Source organism: Trachemys scripta, chromosome 3, assembly GCF_013100865.1.
Source record: "Trachemys scripta elegans isolate TJP31775 chromosome 3, CAS_Tse_1.0, whole genome shotgun sequence".
NCBI lineage: Eukaryota > Metazoa > Chordata > Testudines > Emydidae > Trachemys > Trachemys scripta.
In genome coordinates, this window is record NC_048300.1 from 6282407 (window position 1) to 6302945 (window position 20539).

The following is a 20539-nucleotide window of genomic DNA, read 5'->3' on the forward strand; positions in this document are numbered from 1 at the left end:
CTCTTTTGTAAGTCCAAAGAAAGGGGAGGAGGAATGGATTTGTTTGAATCCTTTGTGTTTCTATATGTGTGCTGAGAGCAAATTGCAGAAAGGGGAACTCAGCTAGACATGCCCAGAAAATTCCAGAAGTAGTCTATGGTAGTTTCTAATAAAGCTAAGTGAACAATGTAACTTTTAGTTCGGGGGGCTGAACTAAAAAATAATCCAGTCCGATTCAAACCCAAAACAATTATTTTTTTGGAATTTTTTCATCAAACTGAAAACATTCGAATTGCCTTGAAATGAATTTTGTTTTTGATGCCAAAAATGCATTTTTCAGTGAAAAAACAATTCATTTAAAAATTTTCACCCAGCTCTAGTTACTAAGCATGATCAGTAGTTTTCAAGAAGCTGTACAGAATGCCACTGTTATGGGCAGATAGTTATGCATGTCTTACCCATCCGCAGCTTTGAAAGCTCAGGGATGAGGAAAGAACTTAGAAATCAACAAGTTGTTGAAAGCCCTATTGGACTCGTGATGCCAGGAGAGAGGTTAAAACCTGTAACACTTTGGTTATAGGCAAAAATTCCTGTTTGGCCTCACAAGCTGAAGAGAGTGAATGGCCTATTAAAATAATTAAAAACGAATTATAAAACACTTGGAAGATCATGGTTTGATAGTGTCTAGCCAACACAGTTTCTACAAAGAAAAATCATGTTTCATTACTCCATTAGAATTTTTGAACTGTGTCAGTGAAGTGTAATGGATAAAGGAGAACCAGTGGACATAATTTAGACTTTCAAAAGGCCTTTGACAATATCCCTCACAAGAGGCTACAAAAGAAATTAAATAATCAAGGGGTGAGAGGCAAAGTATTGCCGTGGGGCAAAGACAAAACAAAGAGTGTAGGATTAAATGGTCAATTTTCATCATGGCAAAAGATTAATAGTGGGGTGCCTCCAGGATTCGTACTAGATCCTGTGTTAAATATATTAACGAATTACATGTGTGTGCGCACACACACACACTGAAAAGAAAGGTAGGTGGCAAAGACAACTCTTAGATCTGCAGATATGCCAGAATTAGGATTGCCTGTGCAATGATGCTAACGAAAGGAGCAGCTATTCAATATTGTGTTTAGTCCACATTGATCAATGTGTGGCTCTGTGATTTATTTATTATAAACTATTCAAACCCTGTTCTGAATACAGAATTATTAATTTCTTGATAGCTTTTTATATGGAGCTTATCATCTGAGTACTTCACAAACATTAATACGTGTATTTTCACATCACCTCTGTGAGGTGAAGTGGTGGTATTATCCCTATTTTACACTGGCTCTCAGTCCTAGTTTCCTCACCCACTATTAGTTCCTAGACACAGTCGCTACACGTCCCCTGACTCTTTGTCCCAGTCTACTCCTTCCGCCCTCTCCTCCCCCCCCCCATCCCTTCCTAGGTCCAGTTTTTGTCTCTTCTGCATTTGAATTCAGCTTCTTCCCCTTGTGTGGGCCCAGCAGGGGCATTGAGAACATGAGACAGTCTCTCAATTCACATCTCAGTAGCCAGGAGCAGCAATTTCAAAAAATGTCCTGCTCAACCCGGCACTCCTGTGCTGCCACATGCTCAATGCAGATTGATTATTTCAAAGAATTTAGCTGCTAAACTGTCGTCTTCTGAGTACGTGAACTGAGATTTTTCAGAGTCTTATAATTTGGTGAAATTTGAGCCATTTTTTGTGGGAGCAGCAAAAGGCACATCCCTGACACTAGGGCTGTTTTTCCCCCTTCCACATTTCAAGTCACTGCTGTAAAGCATGGAGGGGCCCTAGAGCTTCTCAACAAAATGGTTGTAAGAAGTTTTTTAACTTGGGCAGTATATTTTCCCCTAATCTCATTCTCTGGAACAGCTGAATAACTTTTGCTGAAATTCTCCCCCTTCTCCCACCCCGCCCCCTCCCCCAATTCAACCTGAGGCACACACCCACCATGGAAAGTTTCAGCCCTAACAGTTAAAGTTTGGAAAATTATGAGGAACTGAAGAGCCATATAAATGGCAACCTTAAGTACAGGTGGCACTCACAGCTCTGCCTACAAAAAAGTGGAATGGGACGTGAGCAGTGAGGTATCAAAATATGCAGATGATGCAAAGTTACTTTACGTCGGCCAAGATCAGAGAGCACTCTGAGGAACTTCAGAGAGACCTACCCAAGCCAGGTGAATGGGCAACACAATGGCAAATGAAGTTCACTGTTGAAAAGGTATTAAGATGCATAAGGAATGGGATGGAGAATAATATAGCTATCGTAACATTATATAAATCCAGTGATGTAGACGCCTTATCTGGATGCTGTGTACAGTACTGGTCACCCTGTCTCAAAAAGGATATTGTAAGATTAAGGGGATTCAGAAAATGGTGATGAGAATGATCCAATTCCTGGAAAAACTCATATGAAGAGAGATTGAAAAGATTGGGATTGTTTATTTTAGTGAGGAAATGAGAGGGAATGTTATAAATGTATATAAAATAATGAATGGTCTAGAGAAGGTAGATTTGGTAGATCTCTATTTCCTGTCTCGTAACACAAGAACAAGGACATTCAGTGAAACTAAAAGGTGATAAATTCAAAACTGATAGAAGGAAATACTTTTTCACACAACATATAATTAGACCATGGAGCTCATTGACACAGGATGGCATTGAGGTAAAATCTTAGCAAGATCAAAAAACCGATAACAAAAACTAAAACAGATAACAATATCCACCTTTATAACCATTACTAACAGAAATTTTGGAAGGGATATTAAACCTCACACTTCAGAGTTAAACTCATCCTAAATTATTAGAAATTAGGATGACATAATGTGGGGACAGATTACCCCATATCTGCCTACTGCTGGCTGCTTCTTCCTTCCTCTGAAGCATCTGGTGTTGGCCACTGTCAAAGATCAGGTACTTGACCAGGTCTGATCCACTGTGGGAATTCCTATGTTCCTATTAACAAAGGACTGGATGCTGCTAGCTAGTAGGAGCCACCAGACTTTTGTTTGTTGACAAGACAGAAGTGTGAGGATTTCAACTGAAAAACACTCCAGTCTCCTTTCAAGCTCTAAAGAATCCAGGCGACACACTACATTTTAGGCCATACTACAAAGAAAAAAATGACCTCTGAAAGAAGATCAGAAGAGAAAGAACATGCTGTGCATGCGCTAAAGTATAGATACATAAATGTTATGCTAAAACCTTATGTTGTACTGCATTATGCACCTGATGCTGCACCATTGAAGTCTATGAGAATTTTGCTATTGATTTCAAGGGACACAAAAATAAGCCCAATGTTACAAACCAAATTTCATTCTATGTTTACCACAGTAGTAGACTGACTATGTTATGGTGTTTGTTTTAAATTATTTAAGAGTATTTCAAATGCTTTGTACACTGTTTGTGTATTAAATGTCAATCTTTTTGTTTGCTAGCTAGACAAATTGTGCTATACTCTTAACTGACTCATCTAAATTCTGGACTTGATTGTATAATGCTCTCTGAAAAGATGATACACTAGAGTGATGTTTTTCTTAACACTTGATTCAGTAGAAACTGTTAGGATTCTCCTCTTTTGTATCAAATTAAATACTCCATGTCTCCTTTAGTTATTCCAATAGAGGGGGGAAAACCTTATTTAATGGAGTTAAAGATGTTAATATGCAGCAGCAATTTCTGAGGAAGGCCTTCAATTTGATGTTGCCCATGAACCCATAAACGGTTTCCTTCCCCTGTACCCCACCCACCAACCTTTGGAAGTTGTTTCCTGATGTCTTGAGATGGAATTGCTATTTGATGCAGTACTTGAGGCCATTCATTTTTTTTATCAAAATATGATCCAGTTCCACTGCTTAAATCCCCTTCCTTATCAGTGTTTTTCCTCTGGAAACTGTTCCGATTAGAAGTACATTTCTTAAGAATGGGAGCCATAGAAGTTCCTCAGCAGAACACAGGCAAAAGGTTAGGCTTCTTATTTACAGGACTTCTTTATAGCAAAAAAGAAAGATGGCCTCCTGGAAACGAAGCAGTTTCATCAAAAGATTTAAATTCCACATGCTTGATGCTAGCTTCTGTCATTCTAACTCCAGTTGGATTGTGACTCTTGATTTAAATGATGCCACTTTCCTAATCTCACAAAAAAACTCCATTTTTATGTGGGGGACAAACATCAGTGCAAGATGTTGTCCTTTGGCATGTCTGCTTCACCAAGGTGTTTACCAAGTACCCATCTAATGCAAAAAAATTCACCCCAAATGTGGATGATATGGCTGCTCTAGCATGTGTTCCTCTGAAAGCCTTATGACCTTCCGCTGGTGGGAGCTTCCAGCCCGTGTGTTGAAATTTTCAGTCCTTCACCCAGAACTCTTGTGATAGTCGTTGTCATCAATTAAAGCTGGGGCGCTCATCCCCCAAGCACTGCCAGTTTATACTTAATGGAATGTGTGCAAGACTGAATTCCATTTAAATGTTTTGGATTTAAATGGTGGGCTCTAAAATATTTTCTACCACTCATCAAGGGTTTTGTTTAAGGGCAAACAGACAGCACAGGGTCTATGTATTCTATCAACAAACAACCTCGTGCTCACTCTCAAAAAAACCTGTCAGGAAGCAATGTTTGCCTCACCAAGTGCATCTGATAGCTCTACATCTGGATGGCAAAAAGCATGTGCTGGCAAAAAGCTTTCCCTGTCACAAGCTTCAGAGATAACATAAGTGTTTCTTGGAACAGTATGTTGTGAATCTGCTGTTCAAGAATTGGGACCGGCCATTCATAGACTTCCTGTCATTTCTTCTATCAGTATCATTGAGCCTACTATCTCAGGAAAACAGTCGGAGTCTGATCTGGAGTTATTTTGTTCTGTTGTCAGCAGCTGTCTTTTCTCTTTCAAGGTGCATCTGTCACACTGAACAAGCAATCTTTTGCCAGTGGATGGCCGTACAGTTTTAGTCACCTGAAATATCTGTTTAAACTCTTCCAAAAGGTCAGAGATCCCATTCTATTGTCTTCAGTAGAGCTATGCCAATTTGCTCCAACTGTGACTCTGGCCCAGTGCTTTTTAATTTGAATTACATCTGGAAGAACTGTGCACTATAGGCTTTTAAGTTCTGATCCTCCTTTCATGGCATCATGCAGAGACATGGTATCATGCAGGTTCCATGTCTTCAGCCCAAATTTATACTAAAAATTGTGTGATTTCCACCTTAGTCAGACCATTTTTCTTCTGGTGTTCTTCCCACAATCTCATTTTTGCTTGGGGGAAAATTAGGTAGCACAGGCTAGATTTCAAGAGGGCTTCGAGCTTTTATTTGGGTAAGATTAAGGCATTTTGACTTTTTGTAGCCTTTAGTATAACCTGAATGCTGTTTACACGCAACAATTATCTAAGTAGAATAGGATGTCTTTTGAGACACGTTATGCTTTAGCAAGGAATTCAGTAGTTCTTGGTTTTAGAGCTTACTACCACTACCAATATGGGACTGATGGTATGCATTCAAAATGTTTTCATCATAGACATCTGTAGGACTCCTACCCACACGTTTACACAGCCCGGCTTTATCAACTTGACATCTACATCTATTATTGCTTGCTTATTTATTAGCACTTCTTGGGGATTCTACTGCTCACCAATCTTCCGCAAGTAGGAATATTCAGAGGCCCTACAGAGAAGAAAAAATGTTTACCATAATAACTGTTTCTTCGAAAATGTTGCCTCTCCATATTCACACTACCCAACCACCTTCCCGCCATCTTCTGTTGCCATAGGGGTTTTGCAAAAGGGTCTGATGTGATTGGTACTGCATGGCCCTTTTATGATTTCAACTTCAAACGTTCAATGCCACAGGAGGATATACCTGTAGCTTCAATAGGTTTGGTTCCCAAAGCATAGGAGCACACAAGTCTTCAAAAAGGTCAGAGAAGGGATCCAAAAGGGTGTAGATCCTACAGCGTGTTTGAGAATGTTGCCTCTGTATATTCAAAGACCCATATTTACTGTGGTAAGAAATCATTTTTTATTATATCACAAACCTTAATAAAGACACGCTTCATACAGCTCTGTAATTTCCTGGTGTCATCTGAAAGCGGAAGTACTAGAAATCTTATGAATGGATTAGTTCGTTTCAAATTTCCAGACAGAAGAGGTCTGGATAACTCCAGATCTGCTTTGAATAAACATTTCCATCTTTTGGATGATTTTTTGTTCTTTAACCAAATCTTCACAGGTTTAATGGCTCACTCCTTGCTATTTATGGCAAGAGCTGCACCATCTAGTTTGAGGAGGGCTTTCAGGGTGAATTGGGTGCCTAGCTGCCATTTGAAACTGTCCCTCTAGATTTTCTTAAAAAAAAAAAAAAAAAAAAACCTCTGCTTTTGTTGGGCAGGGTCACTTCACTGTCTAGATTTAAAGTTTTTTCTTTTTAAACTTGAAAGGAGAGATTATTTTAAAGAACCCCCAGCCGATTGGTGTCAATTTCCCTCAGAGATTCTCCGCCTCCTGCCACAACTATAGACATTGGTAAATATGCTTAGTATAATGTCTTTATAACATATGACATACAATACATGGCCATTGGGCAAAGGAGAATGTTTGAGATGTGGGCAAATGGGTTAGATAACATTCCAAACTTTTGGGTTGAATTCCATAAAAAATGTGGAAGTGTAACAATTAGATTTCATGGCTGCAGTCTCAGTGTAATTGAGCAGTCCATTTTGGAGCTGGGATTTTAAGATAGAAAATATATTAGAGAATATTCTTAAAGAATAGGATTTTAGAAATGCTCAGTGATAACTGCAGTTTTAGAAATGCTCAGTGATAACTGCAGTTTTAGAATAATGGGAAGGCATTGCAGTTGAACCATGTTTTACTTCCATAAAGTTAAGAATAAAACTAAAACCTAAAGAAGAAACCCCGCTGAGTTAACAGATGTACTTGGTGATTAAATTTCAATACAGAGAGATTGGATTTGTTCCTTCATATAGAAAGTATAAGCCAGCAAAGTGCTGCACAGCTGAAGACTGAAAAGTTAAGGGTTAGATTTTCACTTCATTTCTTCTTTTCATTTTAATAAGTGTGACCAGACCAGGCTTAGAAAAAGTGAATGTACATTATTGATACAAATTACTTATGCCACGTATGTCTATAAATATAGTCTGCATATTTCAATGTGAGAGGAGGGATTTTAAACCTATTTTGAATATACTCTTGGTACTTGTGGCAAGGAAATAACACAGTAGTTGTGTAGCAAGCTTCTGTAGAAACAATGTGTATGGAGAGATGTCAGTCTGATTTAGTTAGGCAGCTTACTAATTTATTATATGAAGCATTTTATGTGAGGGCTGTTATAGAAGCCATTTAAATTATCTATTTTGTATCACCATTGATTTGAAGTAAAAAAAAAAAAAAGTACTTGTGGGCTTTTATATCTTTTTCTATTAAGTTCTTATTAATAATTACAATGAGGAGGAGTGTAGAACTTTTAGACTGCCAAGCTATTAGTGCTGTTTACTGGAACATGTATTAGCTGGGTAGAGCATTGTTTTCTAAAGACACAATAAGCAAGCAGCTTTGCTTTTGTTCTCCATGGAAAAAGTACTCTTTGTAGGTATTTCTGTGGCTGATGAAGTGTTGCAGATGAGGACCCTTAATTCTGAGGCAGTTTAGAAACCGTAAGCCATTGTGCGTATTAGATTCATCTTTACAGATTGATGTTTTTATACAACTAATAGAACTTCATAAGACTTTCATAGTCTACTATTATTTTATTAATTTTGGTTTCCTTCCAAGAGTTAAAATGAATTTCTCCCCTTCCCTTCTCTCCCCAAATGCTATTTTCTAGATAAGCATTTAGTAGTGCACCTTTTTTCAATAAAATCTTAACTACTGTACGGACACATGGGTATTATGTGTATAGTTTTAAAGAGAGTCACAAAGCTACATTGAAAGCCATTCCATGAAGCTGCTCCACCAATGCCTGGTGGAACTTCCAACCCTTCTTCAAAGGCCAGGGAATGAGAGCTCCCATAACATCAGTCTAGTTTGATCCCTTCTCCATTCCATAGCCCCTCCCCTCCAGTCATAAATTGTCTGTTACAGAAACAAGAAACTCTGGAGTGAGTCTGCTGGCTATGCTCATATGCTACAATTTAAATTCCCTTGCTGGCCTCTCATCTCTGCCCTTGTCCTTGGTAAATAACTTTACGTTTCCTTGCTAATCAATTCTTATGCTGAAGGCCTCACTGGTCTCTTCTGTACCTTTGCAGCCCAGCTGTTTAAACCCACATCCCTGCCCTTCCCTCCCGCCCCCTTTTTTGCCCAGGAATTTGTTAATTCCAGAATAAGTAACATCCAACTTGATTTCTTCTCTCCCTCTGCCCCTCTTCTTTCTTACATATCTTCACTCCTCTTTCAAACTCTGAAGTCTCTCTTCTGCTTTATGCCCCTGACCCTTCAGGCTGGCACCAAGATCCATCCAGAAGCTGGGAATGGGTCACAGGGAATGGATCACTTGATGATTACCTGTTCTGTTCGTTCCCTCTGGGGCACCTGGCATTGGCCACTGTCGGAAGACAGGATACTGGGCTAGATAGATCTTTGGCCTGACCCAGTATAGCCATTGTTATGGTCTTATGTTCTTATCCCTTTTCATCTCCAGTCATCCCTGGTTCCGTGTCTAGTTCCATTCTTTTCCCTTATTAAGCACTCTTTTTCCTCATGCTGACTTCTCTGGGTCACCCAGCTTCAAAGTATTGACCATATATAATTTTAACATCATTCCCTTCTGCTAGATGAATATACATTTTAGTACCTATTTCTGTTTTGAGAGTACTTTTAAGTGACAGACTTTAATGACTCTTCTATCAAAATAATCCTCTTGCTTCATGTGAATTAAAATTCTTTATACATTTTTGTTGAAAGTAGATTAATGTTTTAGAAACTAAAAATATCATTGTAGCTAGAATAGTGAGGGTGCCTTTATCAACAATTTCATCTTGTTCATCCTTTGTCTATTCAGACCATATAGTAGCTCTATTGAAACACTGAAAAAGGAAAAGGACAGAAAATCTTCTCTGGGAAACTCCAAAACCAGCATATTGAAGTATTTTTTCCTTTTAAAAAAATTGAAAACAAACAGAGCAATTTTGTGATGGATATTTTCCTTTTTGTAAATTCCAGTCCCTGGTGATATCTCATTGAAGAACAAGGTGAACTTTCAGTGAAAAACCCAGCTTGTTCCTGATGAGGGACAGTTGGGAAACCTGATAAAGACAGATGGCAAGCTATTTTGTTACACCTATAATGTGCAATAGCCTGAGCAAAAACTAAGTGAAGAATATTTTTATAATTGACCTTCCAGTGAACTTGCGTAAACATTTTTTTCACATACTGAGAGGATGGTGATGACCATATGATGTTATTTTGTTCACTACTAGAATACTCTGTATTGAAATACGTTATGTTATCAATTATAGGGTTAATCCATTTTAGACTGGCATAAACGGGATTTTTCCTCCCATTTTTGACACTACGGTGAAGCATTTGGAATTGAAATAGTCCATAATGGTTCTTTTTTTTTCACTTTTCCATAACAACGTGAACACTAAATTATAGCTGTGCAATTATGTAAACAATGGAAATGCTTCCAGAATGAATACTTCATTTTAGATTTTCATTTTGTGTAATTGTTGAAAGGTTTGGAGCCATAATAAACCAAAATTATTTTACACATTTATCCTTCTAAAGGTCAATTATGAAAGAAGTAAAGAAACAACACTGTACACAATGAGTAAACCAATTTCTATTGCCATCACCATATGTTTTTCTTATTGCTTGTGTTTTTCCAGTTACTGTGTACATAGCATTCAATTAAAGTGATTCATTTACTAGGCTGTAAGCTGCTGAATACAGTTTACATTTATAGAACCGTGCTTGGAAGGGAAGGAAACAACTTGCCTCTGTTTGATTTACCTGATTTTTGCAAGATCACTGATAAAGGACAGATGTTCTCACTTGGTTGCTTTCTCATAAACCTGAATCTTTTGATAAGCTGCAAACCTACTGTATTACTACATAAAATCTAGCTTTTATCACTAGATGTGTATAATGCACAAAAGTGTGTTAATCAGGAAATAAGACATAAAATTTGACAAACTTTGTCATTAAACTTTGCATTTTTAAGGTTATACTATTAATATTAATTTTATGTAAAACAAAAGCCTTTTTCCTATTTTTTGCAGATTCTGATTTTATTTATATTGGTATAAAACAGGATTAATGTTAACCAAGTCAATAGAACCACCCTGGATTTACACTGGTATCACTGAGATCAGAATTTGACTGTGGAAACTGACATAAAATCAAAGACTGAGTGTAAACTGTCTTTTACTCAACTGTACATAGATAACTTTGGTGCCAATAGCTGAGAGCCTGCCATATCGCCCAGTAGCGTGACGTGTGTTGTAAAATTGCAACTCCTGAGTGTGAATAGTGAAAAAGAGAAGCTCAGGGTCACTCTACTGTAATAGTCTTTTCAAAACAATTTTATAGACGTTTTCTGACTTCTAACTTCAGGGGGGGAAATCCTTTTACAAATTAAAAAAAAAAAAAAAAGATATTTTACTATGTTTCTTCAGCAGCAAACATTATGGCATCTGTAACTAAATTCTTGCATTGTTTAGAAAAATGCAATGTAAAAACGTATCTGGTGCAAAAGTTGCATCAACTTGTTTTATATTGCAACTATATTCTCAGACCTACAGCTTTGTCTTCCATTTATATTAGTTTCTTCCACTGCTTATTTACAAAGGGTGATGTAAAAAGGACCAAAGTTAAAGCTTCATAATCCTGTGTATGGTGTTTTCTTAACCTAATCAACACCATGCTAGCAGTAGACATTAGTAAAGGGTGATCCTCCTAAAGGTTCAGGTTCAGCTCGGATAAATACCGAAAAGACTGGGTGTTTATTGAATCTTTGAAGCCTCCTCAGGAGGCTCACAGACCTTTTGTCCATACAGAGCCCTGCCCCCAGTAGTTTCCACAGCCAACTTTTAAAGATTTCAAAACAAAAATTGAAGATTTGGTTTAATAGCTAACTTGAACAGATGGAATTAATGAAAGCAGGACAAAGTTAATGCAGTTGTTTGTGGTGTTCATCAAATCTGCTACGTTCTGCCACCTTTTAAGCCAGGTTTGCATGCATTTTTTTATTGTAGCATATGTCAGCAGAAGTGTACGCCCATCTGCTGCTGTATAGCTTGATGCCTGATATTCAGAGACAGAGCACAGTGCAGTACCTACCTCTGTTAGTAATTACAGGTGTGTTGTGAGGAGCCCAATGCATTAATCAGCCCCTTAATTATGAAAAAAAGGGTGGATCTTTTGTTCTGCCCTCAGAGCATGAGTTTACCACCCACTTTATGAGCTGCAGCATCCATCTGCTCAGTCTTTTAGAATGTTTGCATTGACTGATATTGACTTTAAAATGTATCAAAGGAAGTGATTAAAACTAGTTTAAACATTAACTTGAGTGGCATTGTAGTCATTCAGAGAGGTGAAAACACTATCTTCTGCAATGCCAAAATTAAAAATTCTCTCTTAATTTTATAACGGACAAGCCGGTTTATCATTTCACAGTATGCTAATGTAAATATTTTAAAGGAGAAACAATAAATAGTTTTTGCTCAGACTTCTATAATGTTTTGCAAATTACTGATGTAACTTAAAAGGTTGATCTGCAAGTGGAAAAAAGATTGAGTTTATGCTTTTTTTGCTTATTTATTACATGTATGCTTTTTAATTTCCAAATCTCAGAAATGTCAAATCTGGTCTTCATTGTTCTTGAGGATAACTGGAGGTTTCAGAATTAATGTAGATTGATAACTTTCTCGGATCTTAGTCGAAAGGATGGAAATGTTGAATCCTTAACAAAGCGAGTTTTTCTCAGGTGTTTTTGTTTAAATAAGTGACATTTAAAAAAAAAACAGTTTTAAACAGGATAAATAATTTTATTCAAACTATTAATCAAGTTTCACTTCCTTGATACCTGTGATGTAAAATTCTTGCTAGTTTTTAAGCTACTGATGTACTATTCTAAGATAGACAAATCTTTATTTCTAATTTAAAAATCAAGCAGGAAAAATATTTTGTGTTCTAAAATAAGTTCAGGCCTTCTTTAGTGCATTAAAAAAGTTGTGGGGAAAGGAGGGAGCCTAATAATTTTCTTCAGTAAGTTTTCTTTAATCTTTTAGTAGGAATGAGAATGGTTTTGAACTTCTATGGAAATCAACTACCTCATTCTTCTGAAAAAGTAATAATTGCAGTCAGAGTTTATGCAAACGTGTCTAATTTTGAACCCACTCAAGTTTTGTAGGTTTGGAACTTCAACTCAGACATTGTTGGGATCATTTCTTGATAAGGACAGCCAGTGAAAACAATTGAGCAGAAGGAAAAGGAATTTAAAAATTCTCACTCCAAGAAAGTGTGTGCACACACAATACGTATGTGTGGCAGCAATGCTTTTGATGGTGTTCTACCCCTTAAACTTAATGCAGACTTCCCTTTAGCATATGAAATACCCATATATACTCATTCATAAGCTGAATTTTTTTAGTAAAAAAGGGAAGCACCAGAGAAGGGGGTCGGCTTATGAACTGGTATATTGAGGGAGAGGTGGGACACCGCCCCTCCCCCAACAGTGGGAGCAAGGAGAAGCAGCACAGCCAGAAGGGAAGAGGCGGGACCAGAGTCTCTCCGCTTCTGGCCACGCTGCTCTCCCCCCAGCCTCCGAAGCAGCTGCAGCTTTGGGGCTGGCAGGCTGCAGCCATGCCGCTTGGCTCCACCCCCCAGAGCAGGCTGTGTCCGTGCCGCCCGGGCACCAGAGCATGCTGTGGCCGTGCCACCCAGCCCGCTGGAACATGCTGCGACCGCGCTGCCTGGTTTGGCCTGCCGGAGCAGGCTGCGACCGCGCTGCCCAGCCTGCCGGAGCAGCTCCAGCCAGGCCAGAGACATCCTCCCCAGATAAGGTGGGATGGGATGGGGAGAGCGTGGGGGTTCCTTGTGGACGCTCGAGGTAAACAAACCATCTCAGCCCACCAGCGGCTTATCCTCATGGCCTGGGAGCCAAAGTTTGCTTTCCCCTGAATTATAGGGTCGGCTTATGAACGGGTCATAAAATTTTTCCATTTTTACTTATCCATCTTGGGAGGGTCGGCTTATAAATGAACCGGCTTAAGATGGAGTATATATTAAAAAACGATGTTTACCCCATCTAGTTTATTATGATAACTGGTAGGTGTGATTTCTGGTAAAAGTTAAACAAAGATTTCTTGGTTACTTTCTTTTTCTTTTCTATGCCCAGGTACTTTTTGTGTTGACATTTGTGCGTTCCTATGAAGCAGTCATACTAAAGTTTTAATAATGGCTATAGGTTATTGTCTTGAACTACTCAGAAACAAGGACATTAGCTAGTGTAATTTCATTAATGTTATATAGCTATGGAAGCCTGAATAAAATGATTTTGTGGTCCATTTCTGATGGTATATCTGTTTATCATAAACTTACGAACCAGTTGAATGTTTTAGTATATCTAATAAACATAAAATGCATCATCTTATAAATAGATGTTTCCTTTTCAATGTGTTTCTAAATAAAGAAACTTATGAATTTTTCTCAAAGGGAGTAAGAATTGAAATGTTACAGAAATTGGAAACCATTTTAGGAGGTGTGCGCCTCGAGGACAGAATAGTAAACCAGATCAATGTATTGTGGTGCTCCATTATATGTATATTTGTGTTTTTATATATCAAATATTAGCACTTAATTTCTGTTACCAGTAACATCATTATAAGATACAATGATAGATATTCTCAAATATTTTTTCTATAAAAATTGAGAGAAGTCTCCTTCTTTTCAGGATATTTTAAATACCGTCATAAAACACTGCCCATCTTGCTTTTTCTTCTTGGGTTTACCTGGTTTTACAATGCTGATAGGAGACTTCATCACAGCTGCAGCCAGAGTCCTTAGTACAGACATGTTGGAGGTGAGTATGACAATGCTCAACATCCAAGTTCCCAGGAGAGTGCACAGTCGCTAACAAGGTTCAGATTTCTCTACTCTAACAGGTGTTGACTCATTAGTGCAATGTGAAACTGGGCTCTCGGGGCAGATACCATGGCAGCTGATGTGTGAAATTGTAGGATAAGGTGACATACTAGTATTGCAAAGGTGTTTCATCAAAAGGCCAAAGTGTGAGAAATCATATCCTCACTAATATTGCAGCACATTTACACACTAAAAGCAAGACTTGGGTTTCAGAATCTCATTAGCTTTCTACAAGAAATGAATATTGAAAACACAAAGCTTTCTCATAACAAATGCAGATTTTCCTACATTTTATAAGGGTTAATAGCAGTGTGAACCAGATACCATCAAATCTAATTTAAAAAATTAATAAAATACAAAACTATTACTGGCAGGCTAAAATAAATTTAAAGGTCTGACAAGCCTGCAAAAGCAGAACTAGTGCATAAGAATGGGACATCAGAACAAGGGTATTCTTTCTCTGTGTTTGTAACTAGTATAATTATTGATGTTCTTCTGCACAGTAACTTCAGATTGTTGTGTAGAGGTATGTTAGCTGCAATAGCTAGACATAGTATGAGTTAAAGAAGAAGAAAGATCACTTGCTCTTTTTTTCAGCGGAATTCAAATGGTGAAACATTTTACCCCAGCTGTCCATAACCTGAGTTTTTGGGGGTTATCTCTGGATTTACAGCCATCAGTTTTAGTTCACTTTTTGTTAATTTTGTACAGTTATCACAAAAATTAACCAATCCGATTATTGATCGAAAGCTTGCAGAGCTAGTAAGTACAGCAGAACACCATGTAAATATGTATTAAAAAAAAATCCTTCCTCTGACAAAAGACCTATATTGCACAAACCATTTTATACTTGCTATGCAATATTTTTATTTGAAAGATTACAGAATTAATTAATATACTTAATGCACAAATATCCATTTGTCCTTAGTGTTCTTGGGCAGTTTAATTAGAATAGAGCTTTACATTTTGTTGTATTCCTGGTCTATTTATATGGTCTACTCTAGCGTATGCTCCATGCTCTCCTTCTAGTGTCATGCTATCAATGTTACTGTAAATCTTGAATTTCCATTCAAGACCCATGCACACCTTTTGTGTGCGTATGTGGGGAGGTTGGTTAGTTTGGGTGATTGGTTTTTGCAGCCATAACTGTGACACTTGAATACTGCAACGATGGGCATAATATAAAAGCACATAGCTCCTGGTGCTGAAAGCTCATGAGGTTGGAGCCATCAGTATCGAGGAAGCTCCACATAGGTACAGGAGTATACCAGCGCATATGAACTTCCTCGCTCAGGCCATAGATTGAAATATTAGATTAGAGAGCAAAATTAATACCTAAAATGTAGGCTGACTTTTTCCATGCTTGACCCTAACCTAAGAGCAATTTTTTTTAACCTGTACCAAGTTTGATTAAATTTGGTTCTGTAACACTGCAGTTCAAACGCAAAGAAAGTTTATCTAAAGAATATTTACATTAAATTATTTTGCATAAAAAAACCCCATAACAAATAGAAGCAGTACTGTCTTGTACATTATTAAAATTGTTTTATAGTGTGCCATAAATATCTACACTACTGTACAAAATACATTAGACAAGTTCCCTGGCCAGAAACACTGACATAGCAAAAATTGCAAATAAATTGAACAGAACAGAACAAGTGAGGATGGATGTGAAGAGACTGGAGAGCAGAAACAAGATAGGAAGGATTTCTAGAAGAAACTGATTTTAAGGAAGCACTTGGAGGAGGAAGGGAGAGGATGTATTTGTTAGGCAAGTCATTCCAAACATGAAAGAGTGCAAAGCAGAGTGGAAAAATTAGGGGAGGATTTGGAGGACACTAGGGAATAGAGATGGGGTGTAGAAAGAAACTTTGGAGCAAGGTAGCACAGGCCCTTTCCAAGTAAAGTACTTTTTTTGTAGTAGTGGAGTGCTTCAAGGAGAATTTGATGTGGTCATAGATGCATGAGAGTAACATAAATGAAGCACCTGAAGAGGGAGGAATGTGGGGAGTTGCCGGAGAAGAGAGAGGTTATAGTAAACAAGGTCCAAGGCACAGACTTCTTAATTAGGTTAAAGTTATGGCACTGAGATACCATGATGAGAACTGCCTAAAAACCTAGAGTCAGGTAGCTAGATTTAGAGATTGCTCCGGTCGCGCCACAAGTTTTTTTTTTTTTTTGCTTTTGCTTTGCCGTTCTGGACGCCCCGTTTTTTTGTTTTTTTTTTGCTTGGGGCGGCCAAAAAGCCAGAGCCGGCCCTGTCTACAATTAGATGCTCAAATCGGCACATAGGCACATAAAACAGACATTTATATGTCTGTGTGTTTAAGCTTCCAAATACGGGATTTGAACAGCCTATTTAGGCATTTATGTATGAAAATTAGGCTCCCCAAATCTTAGAAAAGATCTCATTTTAGATCAGTATGTTAATAACCATTTTTAAAAGGTGAGGCTCATGTTTTGGAGTTAATGGAGTAAAACTAAATGCAGTATTTTATTTGTAATGAATGCAGCATAATAATGTATGCACAAATTGCTATTGATGTGATACTGCATGAAAGTAGCATTTTGAGCACTTCCACATCACCTGGTTGAGAGAAATAATTAAAGCTAGCAAAGATTTAAATGCCTCTATCATCGGTCCACCAAGCACAGCGCACATCTTGTAGTTTCCTATTATAGTAGAACCTCAGAGTTACAAACACCTCAGGAATAGAGGTTGTTTATAACTCTGAAATGTTCGTAACTCTGAACAAAACATTCTGGTTGTTCTTTCAAAAGTGTACAACTGAACATTGACTTCGTACTTTGAAACTTTACTATACTGATTAAGAATGCTGCTTTCTCTTTATTTTTTTAGTAGTTTACGTTTAACATAGTACTGTGATGTATTTGCTTGGGGTTTTTTTGGTCTCTGCTGCTGCCTCATTGTGTACTTCCAGTTCCAATTGAGGTGTGTGGTTATTGACTGGTCAGTTTGTAACTCTGCTGTTTGTAACTCTGAGGTTCTACTGTATTACATGTATATTTGAATCAATTCCACGTAGCACGGATAACCACAGAACTGTGACACTACAGAATTATCCAAAAGAGTTGGCAATAAAGCATTGTGCACGAACAACAGATTAGGATCAATGAAAATTTAACCCTGAGGTGGGATGTAATGGCCTGATTTCCAAGAGTGGTCAGTGTGGTCAGACAGAGAGCTAGATCCTACAGAAGCAGTTGCTTGTCTCTTCTTGCCAAACTACTGACCCTAAAGACCATTTGAAAATGGAAATAGGAGGAAACAATGGGAGGAGCAGTATGTATCATAATAAAACCAAAACTTTATGCTGAGTATGTAAAGGTAATGCCTGATTACTATTGAGGGTATATTTTAATGTATTGTACAAATTCAGCAAAAAAAGAGCAGAAGAGAAATGTGATCAAGTACAAAGAACTTTGAGTCTCTTCGATAATGTTACACAGTATCACCATTCTTTAAAATGTCCTCTTTATAGCTTATTGGAAAAATAACATATATTATGTTTGTATTTTTTCCTTTAGGCCCCTCGCTCAGAAGCTCATACCATTCTTGGTTCTCTTGTTTGCTTTCCAAATATCTACCAAGAAATCCCTCTATTACAACCCATCCCTGAAGCTGATGAAATCATCACAGGAGCTGCAGATGTCAAAGTAAAGTAAAATTATATTAGTAAATCCTTATTTAATCTAGTGAAGTTTTACATTTGGTTAAAAAATTTGATTATTTTGTATCATGCATTAAAGAAATGATCATACATTAATTGATACGTGATACTTTCTTAATTTTACAGACCATTTTTAGCACTGAACTAAAAATATAGTGTAAATGTTTCGACTTGTGAAGTTAATTTTTTTAATTTAAAGGAGAGAGAACTAGCTAAAATCAGGTGCTGTTCACTTCTGTCAGTCAAATCATTTTAATCTCAAATTATAAAAAAGCTATTTATTTTTATTATGATGTAGTGAATCTGTTCCATGGATATATGTACATCATTGACAGACTGGGCTATGCACAGAGACGCATTTATTTTTCATATTATATTAAAATATGAAACAATGTACATTTACTGGAGAGAGAGAGAACTCAGTTTTGCTCTGATGTGTTTTCCTAGAGCATTAATTTCAATGGGACTCCATACGAGAATAACTGTAAACATGGGTGTAATGTTTTGCAGTATAGGGGCTTAATAATAATCATTTTGTTTTAAACAAGTGATAAAATGTTAATTTACACTGAAGTCAGCCCTAGTGGGAAAGATTGCACAAAAGCCATAAGATACCCCAGTAATATACTGGGGAATTTGGGTAAGGATGTGGTAGAATCTTCAAATGCCAAGTAGGGAACTTCAGGTGGTGGAAGAGGAGAAAGACTACCCTCCCACACACCCCTTCCTTGACACCTGGTATGAGATTCTTGCATTCTCAACCAGATATGAATTGGGCTTGAGGTTATGGGATTATTGGGGTTATGAGAAATATTAAAATGAACCAAATTAGGGTTGAGTCCTTTTCTGAACTAAATAAAGTAGGCTAAAATTTTCAGACCTGTCTGCCTAGAATTGAGACACCCTAGGCTGGATTCACAAAAGGGCTTAGGTGCCTAACTGCCAGTTCACAAAGTCTGACAACACTGGGTTTCAAACTCCGCCCCGCCCCCCTCCGCTCAGCTGCCTCCAAACACTGTATAGGCACCTCAACTCACTCTGCGCCTACATTTTTTCAGCAAAAGTTCCCTGTGTGTCTATGTTTCTGCCTCTGCTCACACACACTGCAGCCCCATGCCAGGCATCTGGATGCCTAGTCCCAGAGCAATGTACCAACAGTGAGAAGACAGGCATTTCTCCGCCTAATTAACTTGCAAGGCCGTTTGGTAGGGGAGCTCTGAGCGCACTTACCAGAATGGGGCCCTATGGACAGACTCATACAAAGTGGCTGGGGGAGGGAGGACCCTCCTCATAACATTGAGCCCAGTGTTTAGAGTACTCACCTGTGTTGTGGGAAACCCCTGGTTCAAATCCCCTACACCTGAGGGAGAGAAGGGTTTTGAATGGGTACCTGTAACCTTTCAGGTGAGTCCCCTGGGCTATGGGATATTCTAATGTGGGGTACCTCAGTCTTTCCTTTTGAAGATTTTCCACTGTGAATAAATAGTGAAAGAATCATTTGGCCAGAGGAAGAGGGAGGTCAAACATAAGAGTGACTCTGTAGCCTGGGGGTTAGCGACCACACCTGGGAGGTGGGAGACCAAGGGTCTAGTCCCCCACTCCAGTGACTTCTTAAAATTATTTATCCACAGTGGAGCAGCTTCAACAGGAGAGACTGAGGGAGTACCACATAAGAATATCCCAGAGCTCTTGCCTGAGAGGTGGCAGGTCCCTGTTCAAATTAATCTACTCTTCAGATGGAGCGGGGCTTGAACCTGGAGTACCCTAACCACTGGGCTAAAAGTTAGGAGGGAGCTCTTCCTCTGAACCTCCCCTCATCCCCATCTTATTGCAGAAACAGCTTAGGTGTCTAATGCCAAGAGAGCGTTTGCACCTGATGATCCCAAGAAGATGGGGAGGTGCCTCCCTCAAGACTGGGTTTATGCACCAAACTCCCTCAAGGAGAGGGGCTTAGGACTCATCCCTCATCTTGGCATCTCCCATTGAGTAGCTTGTGCGGGGAGCTGCCTAGCATGCTGGCTTTTGTGAACCCCATTTTGAGTCACACGTCTCCCTATTCATTGTATAGGGAGCCTAGTCCTGAACTCAGGCTTTGTGAATCCCAGCAATTTTCTAGGCACCTAAAGGTTAGGCGGGGAGACACTCAGCATCACCACACCTACATTTCTTTGTGAATCTATCCCATAAATCCCTAGTTAGGCTATTAAAAGTTACTTTGACTTTTCAGATATGCAGAGCACTCCCAATGAGACCAATGGGTGCTCCGCAATTCTGAAAATCAACCGACTTCAGTTTAGATGCTGATGTTTGAATTTAGATATTTTAGTCATCCACCCAATTTTATAAATGTTGGCTGTAACCAGTGTGGCTCTCACTTTTGTCAAAATATGATATGAAACAAATATCCCTTAGAGTGTACTGAGACTACCAAATTTATTTCACTTGTGACCCAGTCCGAGTTAGATATCTAACACACTTGAATTAATAGAGAAGTAATCTGTTTGTGGAAAAAAGTGTTTATTCTAATGAATTTTATTGTTTTAGTGTTACCTCATAAATATTCTATTGAAGAATGCCACAGATGAGCCCAGTGAAGCTGCAAGGTAAAATCCTGAATGAAAGAGAAAATACTGTGGAGTCTTAAGATGGCAAATTGAAACAGAAATAAGTTGGTGTGAAAGGGCTGTACTTTTTGGAGGCCATTCAACTTGAACAGTATCAAAAATA

General features: G+C 38.3%; 1 protein-coding gene across 5 annotated transcripts in view; it reads left to right on the plus strand.

The window, feature by feature from the left end:
- The window catches only part of RALGAPA2 (Ral GTPase activating protein catalytic subunit alpha 2), a 275841-nt gene that overhangs the window by 113483 nt on the left and 141819 nt on the right, over positions 1-20539 (plus strand). For all 5 annotated transcript variants that reach the window (XR_004644914.1, XM_034764036.1, XM_034764035.1 and 2 more), the window contains 3 exons: positions 13930-14058; positions 17670-17798; positions 20357-20415. Coding sequence is in view for 4 of the 5 variants with exons in the window: in XM_034764036.1 (XP_034619927.1) it covers positions 13930-14058; positions 17670-17798; positions 20357-20415 (317 nt within the window). In the remaining variant the exon portion in view is untranslated. The remainder of the gene's footprint in view (positions 1-13929; positions 14059-17669; positions 17799-20356; positions 20416-20539) is intronic.